Source organism: Pararge aegeria, chromosome 18 (assembly GCF_905163445.1).
Source record: "Pararge aegeria chromosome 18, ilParAegt1.1, whole genome shotgun sequence".
Taxonomy (NCBI): Eukaryota; Metazoa; Arthropoda; class Insecta; order Lepidoptera; family Nymphalidae; genus Pararge; species Pararge aegeria.
In genome coordinates this window covers 15,065,444-15,087,437 of record NC_053197.1, presented here as the reverse complement: position 1 = coordinate 15,087,437, position 21,994 = coordinate 15,065,444, and the positions used below count along the sequence as shown (strand labels likewise).

General features: G+C 34.1%; 1 protein-coding gene across 3 annotated transcripts; it reads right to left on the bottom strand.

Annotated features, from left to right (window-relative positions):
• Nucleotides 1–6,640: 6,640 nt before the first annotated feature.
• LOC120631718 lies at nt 6,641–19,421 on the bottom strand. 3 transcript variants are annotated; one of them, XM_039901398.1, is made up of 6 exons: nt 19,133–19,421; nt 18,038–18,130; nt 12,280–12,367; nt 11,471–11,623; nt 8,638–8,803; nt 6,641–7,136 (listed from the first exon to the last, which is right to left on the bottom strand). In XM_039901398.1, the coding sequence occupies exons 2-6, from the start codon at nt 18,043–18,045 to the stop codon at nt 7,054–7,056; spliced, it is 498 nt and encodes a 165-aa protein (XP_039757332.1). In that variant the 5' UTR covers nt 18,046–18,130; nt 19,133–19,421; the 3' UTR covers nt 6,641–7,053. The 3 variants fall into 3 exon arrangements, with proteins under 3 accessions (XP_039757332.1, XP_039757333.1, XP_039757334.1); XM_039901399.1 differs by lacking the exons at nt 18,038–18,130; nt 19,133–19,421 and adding an exon at nt 17,061–17,111; XM_039901400.1 differs by lacking the exons at nt 18,038–18,130; nt 19,133–19,421 and adding an exon at nt 13,270–13,287.
• Between the last annotated feature and the right edge of the window lie 2,573 nt (nt 19,422–21,994).

Here is a 21,994-nt window from a genome sequence, read left to right as displayed (position 1 = left end):
GCAGTGGTCTATCAACATCAGTCATTTCAAAATTTACTTTCAATAAATTATCTCGAAACAGAAGTGGGATCGAACTGAAGGTACCAATTTGGAAATTTATAATTTTTGAATTTTCTGTGGTCTGGTCTGGTGGGCTTCTTACAACTGAGTGCCGTGGCTTATTACCACTGACAAATACGTGACGCCAAGCTACGCCTCAGATTAATGGACAACGGGCGGTACTTTGCAGGATGTGCTCCTTGCATCCCTGCGGGGTGCTGCTCTGTTTATAGGTCATGGTTTATTACGACTCGTAATAAATATCATAGAATATGACTATTTAGCACAGCGCTGATATAAATCGGAAAAAAAAATCTTACCCTATATAAGCGAAGTCTGAAGTAAATGTGAACAAATCGGAAAAAAAATTTGCCCCTAAAGTATAAGCGAAGAAGAGACCTCATATTAATCTAATTGAAATCTCGATACATAACAGAGACCAACCATTCTACCATAGATACTATATATTCTACCATAGATACTATATATTCTAGATAGTGTTATTGAGACAAAGTGAATATTCTGAATTCCAAAGGCAATCGCTCATTTATCGACTCAACACCGTTCTGTCGCCGTTTACCGTCAAAGTGTCGTCCACTTGATGACGGTAGACCCCGCGTCGACAATGAGTTTTCAGCGAGTGTTCAACTAGTCATCAACCAGTCTACAACTCTGGATTTACTACTACCACATCACGCACGGTGTTGACGAGCGTGCAACGCATGTTGACGAGTGGTAAGCGGATGGTTAGAAGTGGTCGATGAGTGGGCAACTCGTGGTTCAGTCGTCATCGTATCTTCCCAGTGTTTATAACAACTTACTTTAACTTACGACACTTCCTTTTCCGTTCTTGGTGTTGAGTCAGCATCGAGTCGGTATTGTAAGCGAAGGCCTTTACTGTATCTACATAAGTAAATAATTAATTTTATATAAATGTAATATGTGCATTACTACCAAAAATATGTTGTATACCATCTATATTTTCCAAATAATAGAATCCCAATAACACTTAATAAGTTTTAACACAATCTGTTAAAGATTGAAGATTGTTAAGTAAATAATTTATTAAATATGCTTTTTTTTGATTGTTTGACAATACTATGCGGTAAAGTTAAGTTATTTTTAAACTTTTGATTGTGTCGATTCTGATTAATACAAATCTCTAAACTACATTTATATCCATTTTCTAAAAGTATTCAATCTATCCGTAATCTATAAATTTATTACTTAGCGACGTTGTAATTCTCAATACATTTTGTAGCAAATAGCAACTTTGCTAAGCAACTTATCAACAGATAACAGATAGATTGAAGATAGAAAATGGATGTAAATTGAGAAGCCTAAAAATAGTGCTCTACGTTATTGTTCCTTCTGGAAAAGATTTGCACTATTTTAAGACCTGTTTTTAATTACAATGACAATTTAGTTTTATTAAGAGATTTGTGTACCTACAACATAACAACGAAATCGGCACTAATTTAAACCATGACCATGAGCGTCGCCAGGAAATCTTAAAAATACAAACTCTCTAATAACAATGACACAGTGCTGAAAATTAAAAAATAATATCTATTGTAACTCAACTGGTGAATTTTCAGACATTTATGTCAAGTGTTTCGTACTTTCAAAACTCGGAAGAATGATTAATGCCTGGCTTCGTCCACCCAAACGGGTCTCTAAAGTTGTTTATTTAGTATTGTAATTAATTCTAGTGTTAGTAATTATTTAAGCATAGAGCAAGCAATTTTTATTCTGCTGTAAAATATATAACTAGAAAACATAATAATGGTGCCAATAATTCCGTTGTACACAAATCTGTAACGTAAACTTAATTAAAAGTAGTGCTGTCCTTTTCAGAAATAACACAATGAAAGAAATAGTTCTCGTTTTGGACTTGTCAATTTTGTATATTTCCAAGATTTGTGTCCTACAGAATTGGCACAGATGAATATTTGGATAATATTTTAGTATGTTTTGTACATAATTAAGTATGTGCTGTAAAATTAAGGGACCTAATTCTTATTTATTTTACTAAACATTTCATAAAGTTTATTACGGTTTTCTGTACAATCCAAGAATTTGTTATTTTGCCTCGTTGACAGGGTCGATGGTTAGAAGCATTGGTTTACAATAATCAATTTTACTAAACTTTTCAGAGAATTATATTTTTACGAGGTTTTATTTTTTTGGAATACCTATTTAATAATCCTTTCTTATACATTTTCTATTAATATACTCTAACATAAAATAATCGAAAGGAATATTTATATTATAACAGTAAATTTTGCATTTATTGTATTTTTATAAACTTAAAGTAATATTTCTAATATTAATTTTAATTAATATAAACTTGCCTACACGAATACATTTTCAATTATGTACTCTTCTGTAAATATATATTTTTCAAGTTTTCTTCTATGTAGGTATATTTATATATAAACCTAAACGTAAATAACGTTACGTACTTACTAATCGAATAAAAACAACTGAAAAATATGTTGATAATTGCTAAAATTCGCATATTTTATGTACGTATTACCAATGTTATTGTATACAATAAAACTCTAAATTGACGAATTTTAATGTAGGCTACCCTTTACCACAAGAAAAAGTTTGAAAGCGTGGGCAGAGCATTAAAATGAGACAGTTTAGATTAGCATTTGGGCATAGCAGGTATAACAAACATATCTGGCCCGGTGGTCAAATTTAAACTGATGACATCATACGTGAAATATCAGTCGAACTGCTAGTTGCTAACATTTTACACGCGATAACAGCTCCGTTGGCACTGGGACAAATAAGTTTATGGACTACCGATTAAAAAAAATAACTACCTAAAGATTGCTTTATATTAATCTAAAATAACTAAATATTTTAGATTAATATAAAGCAATAATTAAAATACTAAGATATTTTTAGTAAAAAAATTTCACAGATTATGTAAATACATAATCTGTTCCTGCGTATTTTATTGTATGAGATGATAAATATTTAAAAATGTTTGCATATTTACAGAATCGATTTGTTTAGTTTCAATAAAACCAATTATATCGTTTTAATATATTTTTCTTAGTCAAAATATTCAAACGGAACCAATTAAAATTAATCTTATTTTCCCTGTATACGTATTCAATTATTGAAAATACATTTAATAATAAAGTTTCGCAACGAAATCTTTATCGTGCGTTTATGTGGTAAACCATTTTGAAAATTTTGCGGCTGGGTATGAATTAGCCATCATGCGTTATAAGTATTATCGTTACCATGTGAATGTAGCATCATATATTCAAATAAAATGAAAATTCTGGGAAATTTTACTGCGATAATAGTGCAAATTCAGTTGTTCCCAAATCTTTAGACTACACTAAATTGACAGTCTAAAATATGTAAATTTAATTTGCTTAATATACTACTTTTAGATTTGTCAATTAAGTTTTATGTTGAATTAAATTCAATTAAATATAGTTGTGAAATTTAGTGAAATATGAGTGCGATAATTCATCTCTCGGAAATTTAGCGCACAAAATATATTTCTATTTAATTTTTTTATACACGTAGCCGCCGTGAAAATACATTTTTTATGTTATAATAAATATTAAATTTTTATTAGCAATCATCAATCGCAGTTAGCAAGCTAATAACAAGTGAATTCGAACGTCAATGATTTCGAAACTAACTAGCCTGATATCGATATGAAATTTCATACCAAAATATATAACATCGGTGTTTCTGTGTTATTGTTAGGTGTAATTAAAGTTTTAAATGTCTGTATGTTAATGTGTAGACACAAAAATAATTAAAAAAATTACGACAATAAGACGTCCTTCGCTTTAATTAGTTCATAGATCGTGTCTATTACCTATCTGTCCTCTATAAAAGCCGAAGGAATGACTTTGTAAAAGGAGATCCGTCTTAGATCAAAAATACTTATTTATTATAAGTTAAAATAGAAATGGTTGTATGTATACAACGTGTAAATGAAAACTGAAATAGCTTAAGAGATTCCGAGACTTATCTGTGGAACCGAAATGCTTTTAGTTTCTGAGTTAACCACTGGCATAGTTTTTACGAAAGGAATCCAATACAGAACTAACATCGCACGCAAAATTAAAATCAAGTGACTACTGTCACTTTTAGGAACACTTCGCGTAGCATAGGTACTATGCGCGTGTCGGTCTTTTATCTTCGATAGGGATGTCCTAAGTAAACACTTTTCATTTATATATTATTACACGGTGATTCCTTATGAAATATATTTATTCACTCTTCAACAGTATTTTGTAATTCGGTTACACGTTGTATATCCTACATATAATTTACCTACGCGTGAAATTGTATTTAAAAAACGCTTTTAATAGTTCATAAATAAATTGATATTATTATTATTTATTATTATAAAAAAGTAAGAATTTTTTGATAAATAATACGTGAGCAAAGTAAACTACTTAATAGTGATATTTCTTATTTTATCCCTGTGACTACATTTTCCAACAGTAACAAATAAGTAGTTTATATATTTTAACAATGTATACACGGGTAAGACATTCCTTTGGCGGTTAAAAATTAAACTATAATATTTATTATACCTACCTTATTAATATCCGGAACAATTAAAACTACATAAATTTACTAACTAATAAAACTTCTTATATCCTGTTACATATCTAGAAGTTTGAGGTATACAATACCTATTATAGTATATCCCTTTGTGATGAATGTACTCCTTTACAATGAATCTATTTATATTAATACTAATAAGTTTCCTCAAACACTTTGATATAAAATATTTGGGTTTGATACATACTAGAACTGTTTATTTTTACCGCCTCCATTCATAATTTAAATTATAAAAAGACTGTAACTGGATGATTTCTGTAACGTATTTTGAAAATTTTGATTCAAGGAAGTTTTGATATAGATATAAGTAGAACACAAAACGATTTTGTTTACATTTTTTTCTCTTTGTTCGCGCAAAGCAAAAACCGTTGAACGGATTTAAATGAAATTAAGTATACTTATAACCGATACTCTGCGTTGAGTTTTTTTTTTATCTCGAAAAAACAATGGGGTTTCTTTGGGGGCATAAAAACTTTTGTTAAAAAGTTAGCGAACAAGCCTGAAACAGTCCTAATATTAAGCATTAAAATTTGCATAATCTTATGTTTTTACTAACCGTACCGCATGATTTCCAATGTTTAAAAATCCCGCGGGTATCATTCGTTTTCACTGGTTAAAAATGAATCCTATTTCCGTCTTAATTTTGCTGAGATTAGAAAAATTGTGACTGTTTTTTTTTAATCCCCCGAGTATTACAGCCCGGTGATTATCTTGGATCGAAAGTATGGTATGCCCACCATAAGCGAAAGTGTTTTTTTTCTCTTTTTTATTTGCCTCTTACTGTCAGTTAACTCGGTACTAGTATGTGACAAACTTCACATAGAGCTAAGATCAAACCAGGGATGCAAGTCGACAACCAATCACAAGAAGCCCAGTTTGAGCCAGTCCTTTGATTGGCGGCTCGTATGACGCGTTTAGCACGCCACTGCGGGAGGCCTGCTGTGCTATCCAGATCTGCAGTGGTATCTTGGTGGATATGAAATTACTTTAGAACTTTCATAAAGTTACGGGGAGACCTAGGCACTCAATCTTGGTTGAAAAGCGTTTACACTTAGTTTCTAATGTTACTTCATATCCACCGAGGTGTTATGGGGGTTTGATCTTGGCTCGAAAATACTTATAAATTTTGCAAAACTAAACTATCAATTATTGTTAATGCTTTAAATGTTGTCATATTAATTATTTACAAAAATGTGAAATTCATAAAACAATTAATTCCATCGAGCATTTGATGTTTCTGACTGTTGTACAATCGCTTGGTTATAAATTTAATATTGCAAAATAAATGGAAATAAAACAACTTTATTTTTATTGTTTTATTGACGTGTCTCGACGTTACGCTATCGCTAACTTTTATGGCACGGTAGTTTACTTGAGACTTCCTACGTTATTCTGTATCTCAATTGATACCTAGCTAGCCACTGTGAAAGGTTCATTTTTGATGATGCAGTCTAAGTTGGTAACTAGATAACCATGAATCAGGTATGGCAGTTATATGAAACCCATACCCCTAATCGGTTTCTGCGCGACATCGTACCGGAATGCTGAATGGGACCGAACCCAGGACTTACTACAACTAGCGCTCACCGCTGCGCCAAGAAGGTCAGCATTCTGAAACCTACGTTTCCAATTCCAATTCCAATTACGAAATAATGTCGAAGGATGCATAAACTAAATTTCCTAAGAAATCGCCCTGTAAAAAAATTCAATCAAAAGAAGCATATTTATTATTCCATACAAACATATTCAAAGCATTCTAAGTGTTTTCTTATGGCAACCCTATTGAAGATCAAAGACCGACACGCGCATAGTACCTACGCTACGCGACGCGTACCTAATAAAGTGACAGGAGTCACATGATTTTAATTTTGCATTTGATGTTAGTTCTGTATCTGTTTTCTTTCAGTAAAAACTATGGCTTACCCAAAGCTATTAGGTTTTAGGTTTCACAGATAAGTCTCCGAGACAGTAATAAAAAAGCATGTGAAGTATTATTTTGGTTTTAATTTACACTTTGTATAATAGAAAAATATTTAGCAATATCAGCCGACATTTTATTCTCCACATACAAAACTAAAAGTACATACTTTTACAATATACAAATAAAAAGCGTATTGGATCACAATGCTTTGATGAAGCAGCAGTCTTCTACACAAGAACATCGATTGTTTATACAATTAATCTATAAACTTCGATTGTATAGACAAGTGTTCTATAAATTTCGATTGCATAGACAAGTATTCTTCTATAAGGTTTATTGCATAGACAAGTCTTCTATAAACTTCGAATGTACAGACAATTATTCTTCTATAAACGTCGATTTTAATGACAAGTTTTCCATAAACTTCAGATGTATAGACAAGTCATCTATAAACTTTGATTGTATAGAAAACTTTTCTACATTGGCAAAGCGGTATCGTTGTACATCTTCATTTTTCTGTAGAGGCTGTTAACGACGATCAGGTAATATGCGTAGTATACTGAAATAAAAGAAAGAGATGTAAATTAAATAATTGTTTAATAGCTGTGTATAAGTAGTAATAGAAAAGGTTTTTGTGATAGAGCTTTTCCGGGGAAGTTCAACTGCCATGCTTATTTCTGCTGCCAAGTAGCTTTTGTATTCTACTGCCGTCTTTGTATTCTTCTTTTAATCTTCTTAACTTCGTAGTGGCGTACAAGTACAGTGGTGTACATTAAGAAAATGTATTTCTACTTGTTGTTTGTTTTCATTTATTTCATCACACTAAAAGTTTTTTTTTATATTTTTCATATTTTAATAAGATATTATAATTAGCTATAAGACATGTTGGGAAAAATAGAAATAACATCGAATCACATCGTTGTATTGTTTACAATGTGTACAAAAATCTGGTCATTTCACGACCTTGTAACTAAAGAGTTATTTAGTATACTTTCTAAATCTCTTTTTACTTTTTGTTTGTTTTAATTTATGTTTTCACACTAATAGTTTTATTTATTATTTATTATTTATTAATCTAGTTTATAAGATATTATAATTATCTATAAGACAAGTTTGTACTAAGATGACTGATGAATATTTTTTATAAATAATATACATAAATACTTAGAATATACATATAAACACCCAGACACTGAAATACATTCATGCTCATCACACAAACATTTTCCAGTAGTGAGAATCGAACCCACGGCCTTGGACTCAGAAAGCAGGGTCGCTGCAAACTGCGCCAATCGGCCGTCCAAAATGGAATTTACATCAAATCAAATCGTTGTATTGTACACAAAAATCAGATAAGGCCATATCATACCATAACTAAAGGGTTATATAATATACTTACTTAACCTTTCTGATAATTTAAATGCAAAAGTATGTTTGTTTGTTTACGCTCTAGCTAAGCAACCAATCATCTTAATAATGCATATTTGTATATAGTTAGTAGTAGTAGGCTACTTTTTTATTTTTTTATTTTATTTTTTCTTTAATTGGAAAACCAACAGTTGTAGATACTAACTAGTTAACAGATTGATTGACTTAAAACTAATAACAGGTTTTTTATCCTAGAAAAACGAACGGTTACCACAGAATTCGTGAAAAAACCGAAATAATCGCGGACGCAGACGCGAGTTTAAAGTTTGTGTTAAACGTAAGCTTATAGAAAAGTCCCATAATAATATCAAGGACTACGTCAACTATAAAAATGCTTGGGTGTAAACTATTGCTTTAACCAGGTTGCTCCTTTATTAGTTGTGAGATGGTGATAGCAAAAACAAAAACAACCGGCTAAGTTTGTTATGGGCTTCTTCCTAGATTAGGGCGCCTTTGGAACCCCTGGTAGCTTTAGTTTTAAGTTGACGAATTTAGTTATCGCCATTAATTCACTTCTATGTCATATTTTACATATCATTTACGCATCAAAAGTGCCATCTATTTGCCTATTTGAATAAAGAAATATCTGACTTTGACTTTGAGCATCAGATAGTTTACAAAAATTGTTTTACCTGCTTTAGCAATGATAAGTATGATGATGAGTGCCAGATATCCAGGCTGCTGTATGTATGGCTCCAACTCGGGGCTGAAGAGGCAGGTCACCACCGCCACCAGGAAGATACACAGGATGAACACAGAGTTGAACAGCAGAGACAGTTGCAGGCAGCCTGGTCGACGCTGGAATGAGATGAGGGAATTTCACTGCGCTGGTCATGCAATGATTAGTTCTCTTTAGCATATCACCAATGGTTTAATAATCTGTAGCCTTGGTACAAGATTTGGTTGCTCGCAATCGAGCAGTCGTTTTCGAATATTAAACTCTGTATCGCCAAAGTAAAATGGACCTACTACTCTGGTTTTTTGAGTCGTAAATCTTGTACATGAGGTTTTTGTTTACAAACCTTCTGTTAAAAGCCCAAGGTTTAGAAATTTAAGCAAATTTCAACTTTAATTGCGTGCAAATAAGGTACATTATACTCCCATGTTCAACTATTTCCATTCGACTCCTCGATAGTGAACTAGCAAACGTTTTACCTAATGCTGCAGGGCACGGGTCTCCTAACAGAATCTATAATATTTATGCGTCGGAATAAATAAATACTATGTCTATTTCGTTATCCTTACTACTTACTACTTTTTTTTTTGTCTTTTTATTCACTACGATCTGTCACATACTGGGGGACATTAAGTAGTTGGTAGGTCGGGACTTGTCATGACATGCTCGGAATGCGACTAGGGTCACATCCTACTTTACTTTATTGTTTAAGTATGTCTTGGGGCATTTTCCGTTTAAGTCGACGAGATGCGCGAGTTTCATCCATCAAGACTTTCGCTAAGCGATTTGGGTGGTTTATGATCCTTTCTTTGTAGGTTTTCGTATGACGCAGAATTTCTTGTTTGACAGTATATACTTGAAGGTCGTGATGCAGTTGTTCGTTTGTCACGTACCATGGAGCGTCGGTTACCATTCGTATCATTTTATTCTGGAATCTCTGCACGATTTCAATGTTGGAATGAGAGGCGGTCCCCCACAATTGGATACCATAAGTCCAGATTGGTTTAAGCATAACATTGTACAAAAGAAGTTTGTTGTTCATTGATAGTTGCGAACGGCGACCAATTAACCAATAGTACTTCCGTATTTGCAGTCCCAGCTGTTTGCGTTTGGTAAAGATGTGCTTTTGCCATGTAAGTCGCTTGTCCAGGTGTAAACCCAAGTATCTAACATAATCTGCTCGTGGAATTTCGACGTTATTAAGCGTTACTGGTGGGCATATACCCTTTTTTAAGGTGAAGTTGACATTTATTGACTTCGTTTCATTAGCCTTGATTCGCCATTTCTTAAGCCATGTTGAAATATCGTTTATTCCTTTTTGTAGGATTTTTGACAATACCAATATTATAAATGCGAAATATTCCTGACTGTTCTTTTTTAGTCCTGGCGATAAACCTCCATGCTAAGGAAACAAACTCATTCCATTTCTTTTTTCCGAAATTTAAGTTTAAATTGAGGACAATAGAAAAATGGAAAATTAAAGTTAAGTTCATTATTTATCGTATGATGTCAAAGCTATCTTAGTAGATTTTGGATTCATATTCTGTATCGACAATTTTTAATATAAGTACTCATTTCGTTTACGACTTGTATATTTTTATCGTTTTATTTTTAGTCAACCCAACTCAATACTTACCGTTCTTCTGTTAATGACCTACTTTTTCATAATGTAGTATGACATAAATCTGTGAACATTAACAAAAGCGTTTGGTGAACGACTGAATCGTTGTCATACTTATTCTGTGACAATAGTTTCTTAATGATAGGATAATGATACCACAGTAACAATGGCTGCAACATTATCTTGTAGACTGGTAAAAAATCGTGAGTAAGTAGTTTCTTATATACATTTTGGTATATTTCAAACCTGGCGTATAAAAAATTAAAAAATGACAAATTCCTGTTTCTACATAAAAAAACTAAAAAATTACGTCAAAATCATGATGATTTATGATTAAAAACACCTTGAGAAATAAAACTATATAGTTGAATCACGAATTAACTTCATTTTAACTAAACTCCAACATCAGAAGTGGGATTTCAAACAATTCATCATCATCTTCAGCCTATTAGCAATCCCTCCGATGCCTCAGGTCTCTCCTCCCGTAGGAGTGAAGATTTAGAGCATATACCCATCATCGTTTGAAGGTACACATATTACAGGTGCTGGGGAAAACAGAAGCTAGAGGCTCAGCGCGATAACAGATCATTGCGTGTTAAAAAATAGGAAGAAAAGCACTTCGTAAAGATACTCCTCCAGCGACGTACTACTGTTTACTTCTGCCATTCCAGGGTGTGGTTGCCAGTGTAATAACTGGTACAACGGCATTTTAGAGGACGTGTTCTTTGCATGCCTCTGTTTATACCTGATTGTTATTCACTTACCATTTGGGCCATCTGTCTGGCTCGTCTACTATAACTTTAAAAAAAGAAGTAAAAAGTAGAAAAAAAACGTGTGAGCCGTCACGGGACGCCTGGCAGATGTGAAACATCGATTTTTCCTCCGTAAGTTATTGCGGAAATTGCACAATGAAAAGATAAAGTATTATATATTTGTTACACAAATTAAAAAAAAAATGCAACCAAATGGATAACCACTCCTTTTTGTAAGTCGGCTAATAATGACTGTTTATTACAAAATACATTCATCAACATCATTTTTATTGTTACATACGTAATACAAAAATTCAATCATATAGCGTGGCGATGCGTCGCCACGGCCTGTGTCGCCAGGCCAAAAATCAGGTTTACCCTCCGCCAATAGATTTTTCAAATCAAAAAATACTTACTAGAGTAACCCCCATCAGCGCCACTATATTACTGATCGCAGAGAGTGTACCAAACATCACAATGGTCATAGAGATCAAGTTATCTTCGGGCTTCCTCTCATGGTTTTGCGGTAAATACCATGAGCCCGCTATGATGTACGCTATACAGCATAACTGTAATTGAAATGTTACCATAAGTTCATCATGAAACCAGAAAGTTGTTCAGAAATGGTCATAAATTAGTGGCATCTGCATATCGAAAGGTACAGAAGTAATTCGTGAGATCGAGTGTACGCTTTTATAATATGATTCCTAAGGTATTTTTGAACCCACCAATGCATAAGTTTAAAGAATATGTTAAAACAAATTTATTACAGCGAGGTCCCTATACAATTGATGAATTTCTTAAATACAAAGTTGCTTGGAAGCATCCGGCTCAGCTTTCATCTCTCACAAGAAGGAAAACGAATGTTAAAATGTAAATTGTTGGAAAAAAGCAACTGCTAAGTTTCTTGCCAGCTTCTTCTTCTTGGTAGAATCTTCCGAACCGGTGGAAGAATCACTACAAACAGATAGACTTGGCGTTACAAAAGTGCTTTAAAGTAGAGTACCTAAGCCTACTTGAAATGAATGAATTTTGAATTTTCGAATTCATCAATATCATTACAGCTTGCTGACGTGCACTGATGAACATAGGGCTTATTTTTATGTTCATTTTTGTTTGTTTTAGTTATTATGTTCAAATTTTCCTCAACTTGTGATATTGGAATATTTAAATTTAAGTTATTTATACATAGAAAGCGAGAATATTACTTGAAAAATATACTTACAGTTGACAGGATAGACAGGACTAGACAACCTTTTTCTAAAGAGAGACATCCGCAGCAACGCCTCAGCATCGGCAGTGCCATGTTGTTACTGTAAACATGCAAATAAACACAGTGCCTATAATTGAAGCGATTTAGTTTACTTTTGTGTCGACAGATGGCGATGTGCCTATTGTAGCTCGCGTTATGGTTCTCCCAAGAACATATAACTTGTCTAAAAAAAAATTTGATGATTAAACTTGAAGATTCATCTATAAGAATTTTGTGGTGTTGAGTTAAAAACAAAAGAATTTGGGTTTTTTTAAAGTTATATTTTTTTACAGTAGTAATTAATATACGGACTAAACCATCATTCCAACCACCTCCTGCAACATGCCCCTGTTTGACCATCGACCTGAGGTTAAGCCTGAATCTTTTTTTTTTTTACTTACATTCTATATACACAAAGAACGCCTAGCCAAACACTCCAACCGTCTTGCTAGCTCACTATTAGTAGCTCCACGTATTAAACGCCTAAAACGAGCTGATGTGCTCGACAATTTACGGACGGTTGAGCGATGGTTCCCTCGTCTGTAACTGCCAATAACTCACATCACATCTGATTAAAGTCTCGCGAGTTAAAAAAAAAACTTGCATTCTAATTTTAATAGATATGTCACTATGTGTTTTTTTCAATTCAAATAAACATAAAAAAGGTAAGCCACAGAATACAGATATAGTCTGAGATTTCCGCACTAGGATTCCTGTGTTGAGGTTATCACCCTACCCCATTTTAATTACACTGGTACCCCGGCCCCGGCATGTCAACAATGCTGCTTGGCGGCAGAAATACGGATGGCAGTAGTGCTTCCCCGCACGAGCTCCGTCATAAAAGACAAACATACACAAACTATCTAAGAAAACGTAAAACTAAATTTTTACTATCTAAAACTAGAACCAATTATGGAAAGAAAAGCATACTGTGCGAGGGAGTGCTGCTGTACAATAATTTACCTGAGATAATCATAAACACTAAAAGTTTACCATTATTTAAAAAAAATGTTATTGAACATGTACAAAATACCGTTCAGTTAAGTTAATGTGACGTCATTTTTATAAAACTACTAGCTGTTGCCCGCGACTTCGTCTGCGTTTGATTTTGTTTTTAAAGTATTCTGTATCGCTAAGCCTTGAATGATATATATATATAGTAGTATTTATATATATATATATATATATATATAACATGTGACTGTCAATTAATTATAGCCAAATAAATTGCAATAAAATAATATTGAGACTATAATTAAAGATCTAACTTAGATCTTTAATTATAATCCTATCTCTTAAGTTGGACCAGACTACTCACAGTGTGCCAATTTAATTTAAATACGGTTAAGTAGTTTAGGAGTCCATCGCGGACAAACATCGTGACAGGAGATTTATATATATTAAGATTTGTATTATCTTTCTTTAATCACCCGCAATTTTTTTTTACTTTTAAATAATATGGTACGAGTACATTTGTAAAACACTTTGAGATTTTGTATCTACTAATTTTAAAATATTATTGTACTCTCGATGTAAGTGAACTATTGTGTTCTCTTTGCTATGTACTAAGCGGGAGAATGTCGATGGTAACCAGATATTAAAGTCAATCGTTTGACGATGGAAGCAGTGATATCCCAGTGGGTAGGACTTCGACTTAACTTCGACTTAACTTCGATTTAACTTTGGGGAGCCGAGTTCGAATCCCATCACGCACCTCAAACTTTTATAAGCTATGTGCATTTTAAGTAATTAAAATATCACTTGCTTCAACGGTGAAGGCAAACATCGTGAGGAAACCTGAATGCCTGAGAATTCTACATAGCGTTCTTCAAGGGGTGTGGAGTCCACCAATCCGTACTGGGCCAGCGTGGTGGACTACGGCCTTAACCCCTTTTCAATGTGGATGGAGACCCGTGCTCTGTAGTGGGCCGGTAATGCGTTGATGTTATGATGAACAATAAATGATATTATAATCTTACTGTGATCACAAACTATAGAATTTTATCCGAAATAAAAGTTATTTTTATTATTATTAACTAAAATAAGTTGCGCTACAACACGCGGAACTGTTGGCATGAATCTCTATTTTGTTTACGTTTATCTACTATGATGCTGAATAGTAAAGTTATTTTTAGTATATGATCGTGAGTGCATTGTACATTTTGATTATACTTTATACATTTTAATTAAGTTAATGGATTAAACTGCCTGTTTAGCATGTTCGACTACAGATCACGAGGTCTTGGGTTCGATTCCCACTAGAGCTAAAATTTGTGCCACGAGATAATTATCTCGTATTTTTTCTTTAGATAATGGGGTGAGATAACTTTCTCGTGGCGCCTATGCTAGCCGTACAGGTCGGAATTAATGGGGAAAGATAACCTAGTCATCATTTTAACCTATTACCGGCCCTGGATTCGGTGGATCGCCGTGCTAGAAGGCTAATCGTCGAAGTTTGGAACATCGTCGCAAGGTTGACTATACGTCGTCACTGGATCAGCGATATAGTTGTCAGCTCAAAAGTGATCTCTCTTCTGAGGAAAGAGGTCTTTTACCCAGACATTTATAGGCCGAAGATTATAGGCCATTCTATTTGTCAATAGCCTAAATCAGTACAGTGCTGGACGAAAGGCCTCTTCTAAGGGAAGGGTCTTCCCATTATCACCACGCTGGGCAGACGGGTTGGTGATCGCAGTAGAGGGTTTTGTAGTAGTAGCACAGAGGACGCTGCTGTTCAGTGGCGTGCACTGGGTTTCTTACCAGGGTATGCATACAGCAGGAAAATTGCATAAAACGGCAAAAATCCTCCTTTTATAGGCAGTGCATTTGTGCATGTATGAAGTGCACGGCACAGCTGCTGCTTGTTATTTGTTATATTCCTTTAGTTGCCTCGTAATATGACACCAGCGGGAAAAGCAGGGGTGGCGACAACTGTATTCTGATCCGCCGCCAGCACACCTCAAAAAAAACTATATCTGATCTGAATTTTTATAAATATTAACGGCACTCACGTATCTGTTATCTAGTGCGGGATTCTGTATAGGTACCTAAACGCGTATCATCAAAATTGACGTCATAATATTATGTGTAGTATTTCGTGCGTAATACGCTTTTAGTGTCAAATAAAAATGACGGTCAGATTTCGTTCGAATCAAAATAGACAAGGTTTGTGCAACATATTTTCTCTTATAGTTTTTTTTGAAATAAAGAACAGAGCTTGATTGCTATCCTACCATTAAGTTAGTTGTTGTGTAGCCTAAGGTAGTAAGCTAGAACAAATGGTAGAAATAGCTTAGGATATGCCTAGAAGGAAGGCATTCCAAATTTTGTATTAGTAACGTTCTAAGTCTAATTAAATTTTTTTTGCGTTTTTTTTTAGGTTAAAAGTTACGTTTTATCGTGTTGAATTTATCTCGCGTACATATTCTAATTCGAAATAACCGGATCTTTATTAGAAACATGCTACCACCTTTTGGTTTGGTATTCGGAAAATGCAGCGCTTTGAGACCCATCATTTATTAAATACTTACTTCTACCGCGACTTCGTCGGCATGGATTTCAGAATTTTCAATTTTCCCTCGGGAACTACTTAAGTAATCGGGATAAAAGGTAGCCTATGTTCTTTTCTATGTCAAAGCCTACATGAATGCCGAATTTCATCTAAATCAGATCTGCCATTTTTGTATGAATGAGTAAGAAACATCCACACTTTCACATTTATAATATTAGTAGGACTAGTAAGATTACTTCGTCACGTGACATTAAGCAAATCCGTAGAAGTTACTAAAAACTCTACAAAATAACTTTAAATATAAATAAATGTATGAACTACGAAATGGACACATCGCCGTCATCTAGCTATTATGTATACTAGATAGCTAATGAAATTCTTATTAATGTAATACACATAAAAGGGAATCGAACGCATGGCCTTGGTCGCAGAAAGCAGAAAGCACTGCGCCAACCGGCCTCGAACCAGCAGTTGACGTCCCTTGGTTGAAATAATTACCGTGGAGTCAATTTTCAAATTCAAAATTCATTTAATTCAAGTAGGCCTAATTAATAAGCACTTTTAAAACGTCAAGTCAGTCTGTTTGTAGTGACTCTACCACCGGTTCGGAAGGCAGATTCCACTGAGAAGAGCCGGCAAGAAACTCAGCTGATTGCTCTTTTCCAACATCCTTTTAAAGTTTAACAATCTTTAGAATTTTTCTGTTTTGTGCGAGATGAGAGCGGAGGGCCTGCTTCCAATCAGGCTTGTCGTTAAGGAATTCATCAATCGTGTAGTAATCACGATTTGTTAAATGTGTTTTAATATATTGTTTAAACTTAGGTAAAGGTAGATCTAATATTACCTTCGGTATCATGTTATAAAAGCATATACCCATCCCCACAAAGGATTTCTGTTCTTTTCTCAGACGATATGCAGATATCACTGATTTATATCCGTTTCTAGTTAGTTGACTGTTTTTATCGACTTTTTGTTTATAATTACTTATGTTTTGTTTAATAAAGATTATAATATTATAAATATATTGCGAGGCTACTGTAAGTATACCTAATTCTTTAAATTTGGTACGAAGGGATTCTAATGGATGGCCTAAGTTTATATATCGATCGCACAGCTCTATTCTGTAACAAGATCCCATACGCCATTACACTATGGAAGTATGCAAAATGAACAAGCCTAGCTGTTTCAACATCTGTTAACTGTCTAAATTTTCTGACAGCATAAGCAGCTGAGCTGAGCTTACCCGCTAGTGTCCCGATATGGGCACCCACTGTAGCTTACACACCATGGTAACTTCTAGAAAAACTGTGGAATTCTCCATTTCTAATGATCCTCCATTTATCATTACTATTTATCAACTTTCTTTACATTTGGTAACATAAATTCTACGCACTTTGTTTTCTTTGCGTTCAAAACTAAGTTATTAGCAGTAAACCAGCGAGATACATGCGACATAGCACGGCTTACATCGTCAGAATTGTCTTTACTTCTGTCAGTCTTGAAAATTAAAGATGTATCATCTGCAAACAGTACAGTGTCACAAGTGTCACTGACATGGTGTGGGAGATCATTTCTATACACCAAAAATAGAAAAGGACCCAAAATTGAGGCGAACCACTGGGTACAGTGGTTCGGCTACATTAATTACGACAAAGTACCAGGCTTTCATAATGCGATGGAGAATCAAAACCATGAGCAATGACGCATGTCCTGAATATAAAGTGGATGTGGAGTGGATTATTTTCGTCGACAGATCGGCGGCACATTTTAATACTTATGGCGTAATATGCCCGACACACTTAGCGATATTAAATTTTTCCTTACAATTGTCCCTTAAGGGCTCGTTGTTGTAGGGTTTTAGGTGCCTGTACCAATAAGCAGTGTTAGCTTAGTGGTTAGAGCTTTGGCGGTATGCCAGTGCCAGTGAAAGTTTCTGCCTGCCGTTTCGGAGCCTATACGGAACATACCCACACACTTGCTCTTTTATATTATGAATGATATACATAAATACTTAGAATATAAATATAAACACCCAGACACTGAAAAACATTCATGTTAATCACACAAACATGTTCCAGTCGTGGGAATCGAACTCACGGCCATGGACTCAGAAAGCAGGGTCGCTGCCCACTGCGCTAGTCGGCCGTCAAACCTCAAATGTCGTCAACGTCAAATGATGTACCTTCCTCACTCTTCATTCATACAAAAAGTAGGACTTACTTTTGCATTGGCTTGCAATTCTTCCCAAACTATATCGGCTGCTGAAATGCAGTCATTAAGGGGTTTCTACTTCACATTTTCTCTCCAAGTTGCCTGTGTATCAAACAAAAAACATATATAAAAACTCAAAGTAACCGTCTACAATTTAAACCTACATTGGAAGCTTTTGATGAGTAGGTTTAAGTTGGTAGGTACTAACATATTTTTCGAAATTTGAAACTCAAAATCAACATTTTGAAATCTTCGTACAAACGCTATTTAACCATTATTTAAGTGGCTGGAAGAATGAATAGTTAATATCAATCGATGCTAAAATGAAGAAAATTCAGATATATTAAGGTCTATAGTTTAAAACCATTATTTTGATTTCCAATGTTTTTAAACGTATTTCTTGTTTTTTTGATTATCTATACTATGTGTCAATAATGAAGAGTTAATTTAGCCAATGTCAGTAAATACTATAGCTCTGATTCTCGGTATATACCTACATAATACCCGTTCTAAAATACTCGCTGGATGATAAATCTTAACAATAATTTCTATTGAACAAAAATCATCGATTTTAGGTCATCGTTAGTAGCCCCACTATTTTTAGGATTAAGTGAAGTTATTCGTTCTTTCAGTCACTCAATTAGTATTTACAAACACTGAATAAATTCCCACGTCAAAAGCGCTCGGTTCAAGATTGTATTCGTCGCTTACGCTATTTTAATATGAACGAGTCATTCTAAATTTAAAAACATTCTTGAATATCAAAACAGTTCATTACATAATATTTGACGTGCGGTTTTGAAACGTGTTTGATTAATAATTTTCTAAATTTCAAAATTCGAATAAAAAATAAAGCCCTGAAAAGATATTTATTTTCAGTCTTCTTAACCTAAGTCATACTGAATGATCCACATAATCTATTTTCGTTCTTATAATGTATTCCGTGAAGATATCAAACATTGGGCTGGGAAAAAAACAGTTTGAATATAGAACTGTATCTCGGGAGACGTTTGCTCTTATTATTCATTACTTAAATATATTTTTTATTACATTTAATGTTACAATAAAACACTTGCACAAATCAGTTTGAATATAGAACTTTACCTCGATAGACGTAGTAAAGGATGTGTTAATTTCTTTTTTATTACTTCAGACACAGATAAAAACACTTGCACGAAAACAAAACAGTTGATTATTTATAGAACTGAGACACTTATGATTTTCGGTATTTTTAAACGATCAGAGAGGATACAAACACGAATTTATTTCTTTGATAGATAAAAAAACACAGCACTGAAAAAAATTGTTAAGATTAAACTTTCCGGGAATTGAAAATTGGAAAATCTGCGTTTTCTTTGGCGCGTAGTCGAGTACTAGCGGCCGGCGAGCGACGAGATGCTTCCTACATTATGACGACTGTCCTTGCGGCATGTAATACGGCGCAACATTAATTAAATGTGCTTCAATTTACTTCCTAGCATACTGTATAGTGGCTACTGGGTACCTATCTTTTTATAAGTATAATATAATAGTTCTGTACATGTCTTTGGTATTGAATTCCTCCAAACGTTGTACCGATTTTAATTTAAAAAAATATATTTCCAATTTGAGTTTTATTTTATATATAATCAGGGCATGACAATAGCTCAGCCTGCTAGGGCGAGATGTTACAATATCATCGTTCGGCATTCAAATCCGCAAACATTAATATTTTTCCAAAGTCTAAGGAATATAACTGAATGGCCGTTAGGATACACATCCCACACGCAATAGGTATGTCAAAAAAAAAAAATAATAAAGCCTTTATTTCGAACTATAACAATTTTCCGTCGTACATAATAATAGATAAATTTATTCATTATAATTTCAGTCAGTACGAGTATGTCAAAATGTTATACAATAATTAACTATCTTAGTTATTTTTTGTTATTTTAGTTTGTCATTTATAAAATCGTTGTATGTCAATGTTAGGTATTTTAAGGCAATTGAAATGCTCATTTTTGGGCATAGGCCTCCTCCATCCTTTTTCATCTATTTCTCTCTCTCGCCAGCATTGTCCAGGTAGCCCCAACAGCCTTAATAAAATCGTTATACATAAATAAAAATATTTAATTATGAATATTTAATTCGGTGAGCACTGTGAAATTAACTAGGAGGTCCCGGATTCGATTACCGGCAGGGGTAATTTGGGTATTTATAATTTCTGAATTTTCTTTGGTCTTGCCACTAAGCGATTTAGTCTAGATAAAGCGATTTAGCGTAGAAACCGATTAGGGGTATGACTACCATACTCTCTAACAGGTTAGCCCGCTACCATCTTAGACTGCATCATCAAGTACCACCGGGTGAGATTGCAGTCAAGGGCTAACTTGTAGTGGAATAAAAAAAAATGCTATGTAGGTACCTATGACTTGAACAGTACAGTGGTGATAGCCTAGTGGTTAGACCATCAGACTCCCTTTCCAAGGGGATGAGTTCGATGCATGTCGGGGCATGCAACTCTTACTTTTCGGAGCTATGAACGTATTGCATTTTTTTATTTTTATTTTATCAATTTAAATATTACTTTGTGTGAACCGTGAAGAAAAACATCGCGAGAAAACCTGCATGCCTGAGAGTTCCCCATAACGTGCTCAACGTGGTGTATTACTTTCTGTACCCTTCTCATTCTGAGAGAAGATCCGTGCCCTAAGTGGCGTGCACTGGGTTTCTTACCAGGGTATGCATGCATAAAACGGTGTACATGTATGAGATGCACCAATCCAAATCCGGCCGCAGCGTGTACCACAAGTCACAATTGTGATATTTTACGGATCTATAATATTTTAGGCTGAATGGCTTGGGTTCATTGCATGTTTGAATGCATATTAGCAAAAAAACATATTAAAGTGAGATACAATGAAGCGAGATGTATAAAAAACTTTATTAATAACATTTTATTAAAATTGTTACAATAATTCATTTATATAATCTTAATTTCTATAAAAATAATATAGTAAAGAAGCAGTGGTAGCCGCGTGGTAATTGCTTTGGCCTCCCTTTTAGGGACAGAGTTCGAATTTAATTAATTTATAATTAATTAATTAATTAATAATTATTAATTATTAATTAATTAATAATTATTAATTATTTAATTTTTAACTTTCCGGAGTAATTAGCACCTATCACTGGCTAAATGACACATCGTTAGGAAACCTGCTTGCCTGAGAGTTCTTCATGTTCTGAAGGAACTTCTGCGTGTTACGTCAGCAATCCACACTGGACCATAATGGTGAACCAGCCTATGCCCTCCCCACTCTCAGACTACCCGTGCCCTGTAGTGGGCCGGTAATGGGTTAACTCTTGGTAATGATGATGACGACTTAATAAATCCTGCTAGATCCTGCTACTCTGCGAAAAGCAGGAGAATCTGTATGGTGTAATTTATAATTTCAATCTTTATACCCCACACAAAACACATCTTCGGCAGATTATATAGGCATAAGTTTCAAGAATGTGTTAAAACACATTTATTACAGCGTGGTTATTATACAATTGATGAATTTCTTAATGACAAGGTTGCTTGGAAGCATCCGGCTCCGCTTTCGTCTCTCACAAGATAGAAAAATGAATTTTAAAATGTAAAATGTAAATTGTTGATATTGGAAAAGAGCAACTGTTGAGTTTCTTGCCGGATTCTTCTCGGTAGCATCTGCCTTCCGAACCGGTGGTAGAGTCACTACACACAGACAGACTTTATATTAGGCCTACTTGAAATAAATGAATTTTGAATTTTGAATTTTATTTTTTGAATTTTGTTCTTCGGCAATGTACCATCTACGCACGTTTCGATCCGAAACCGGAGCATTCTCAGGAGATGTTGACTTTACAATGAACAATTGTTAATAACTGTTGAGTCTTGAAGAAGTTATAAATAACACCACACAGATTCTCCTGCTTTTCGCAGAGCAAATTAAGCTTAATTTT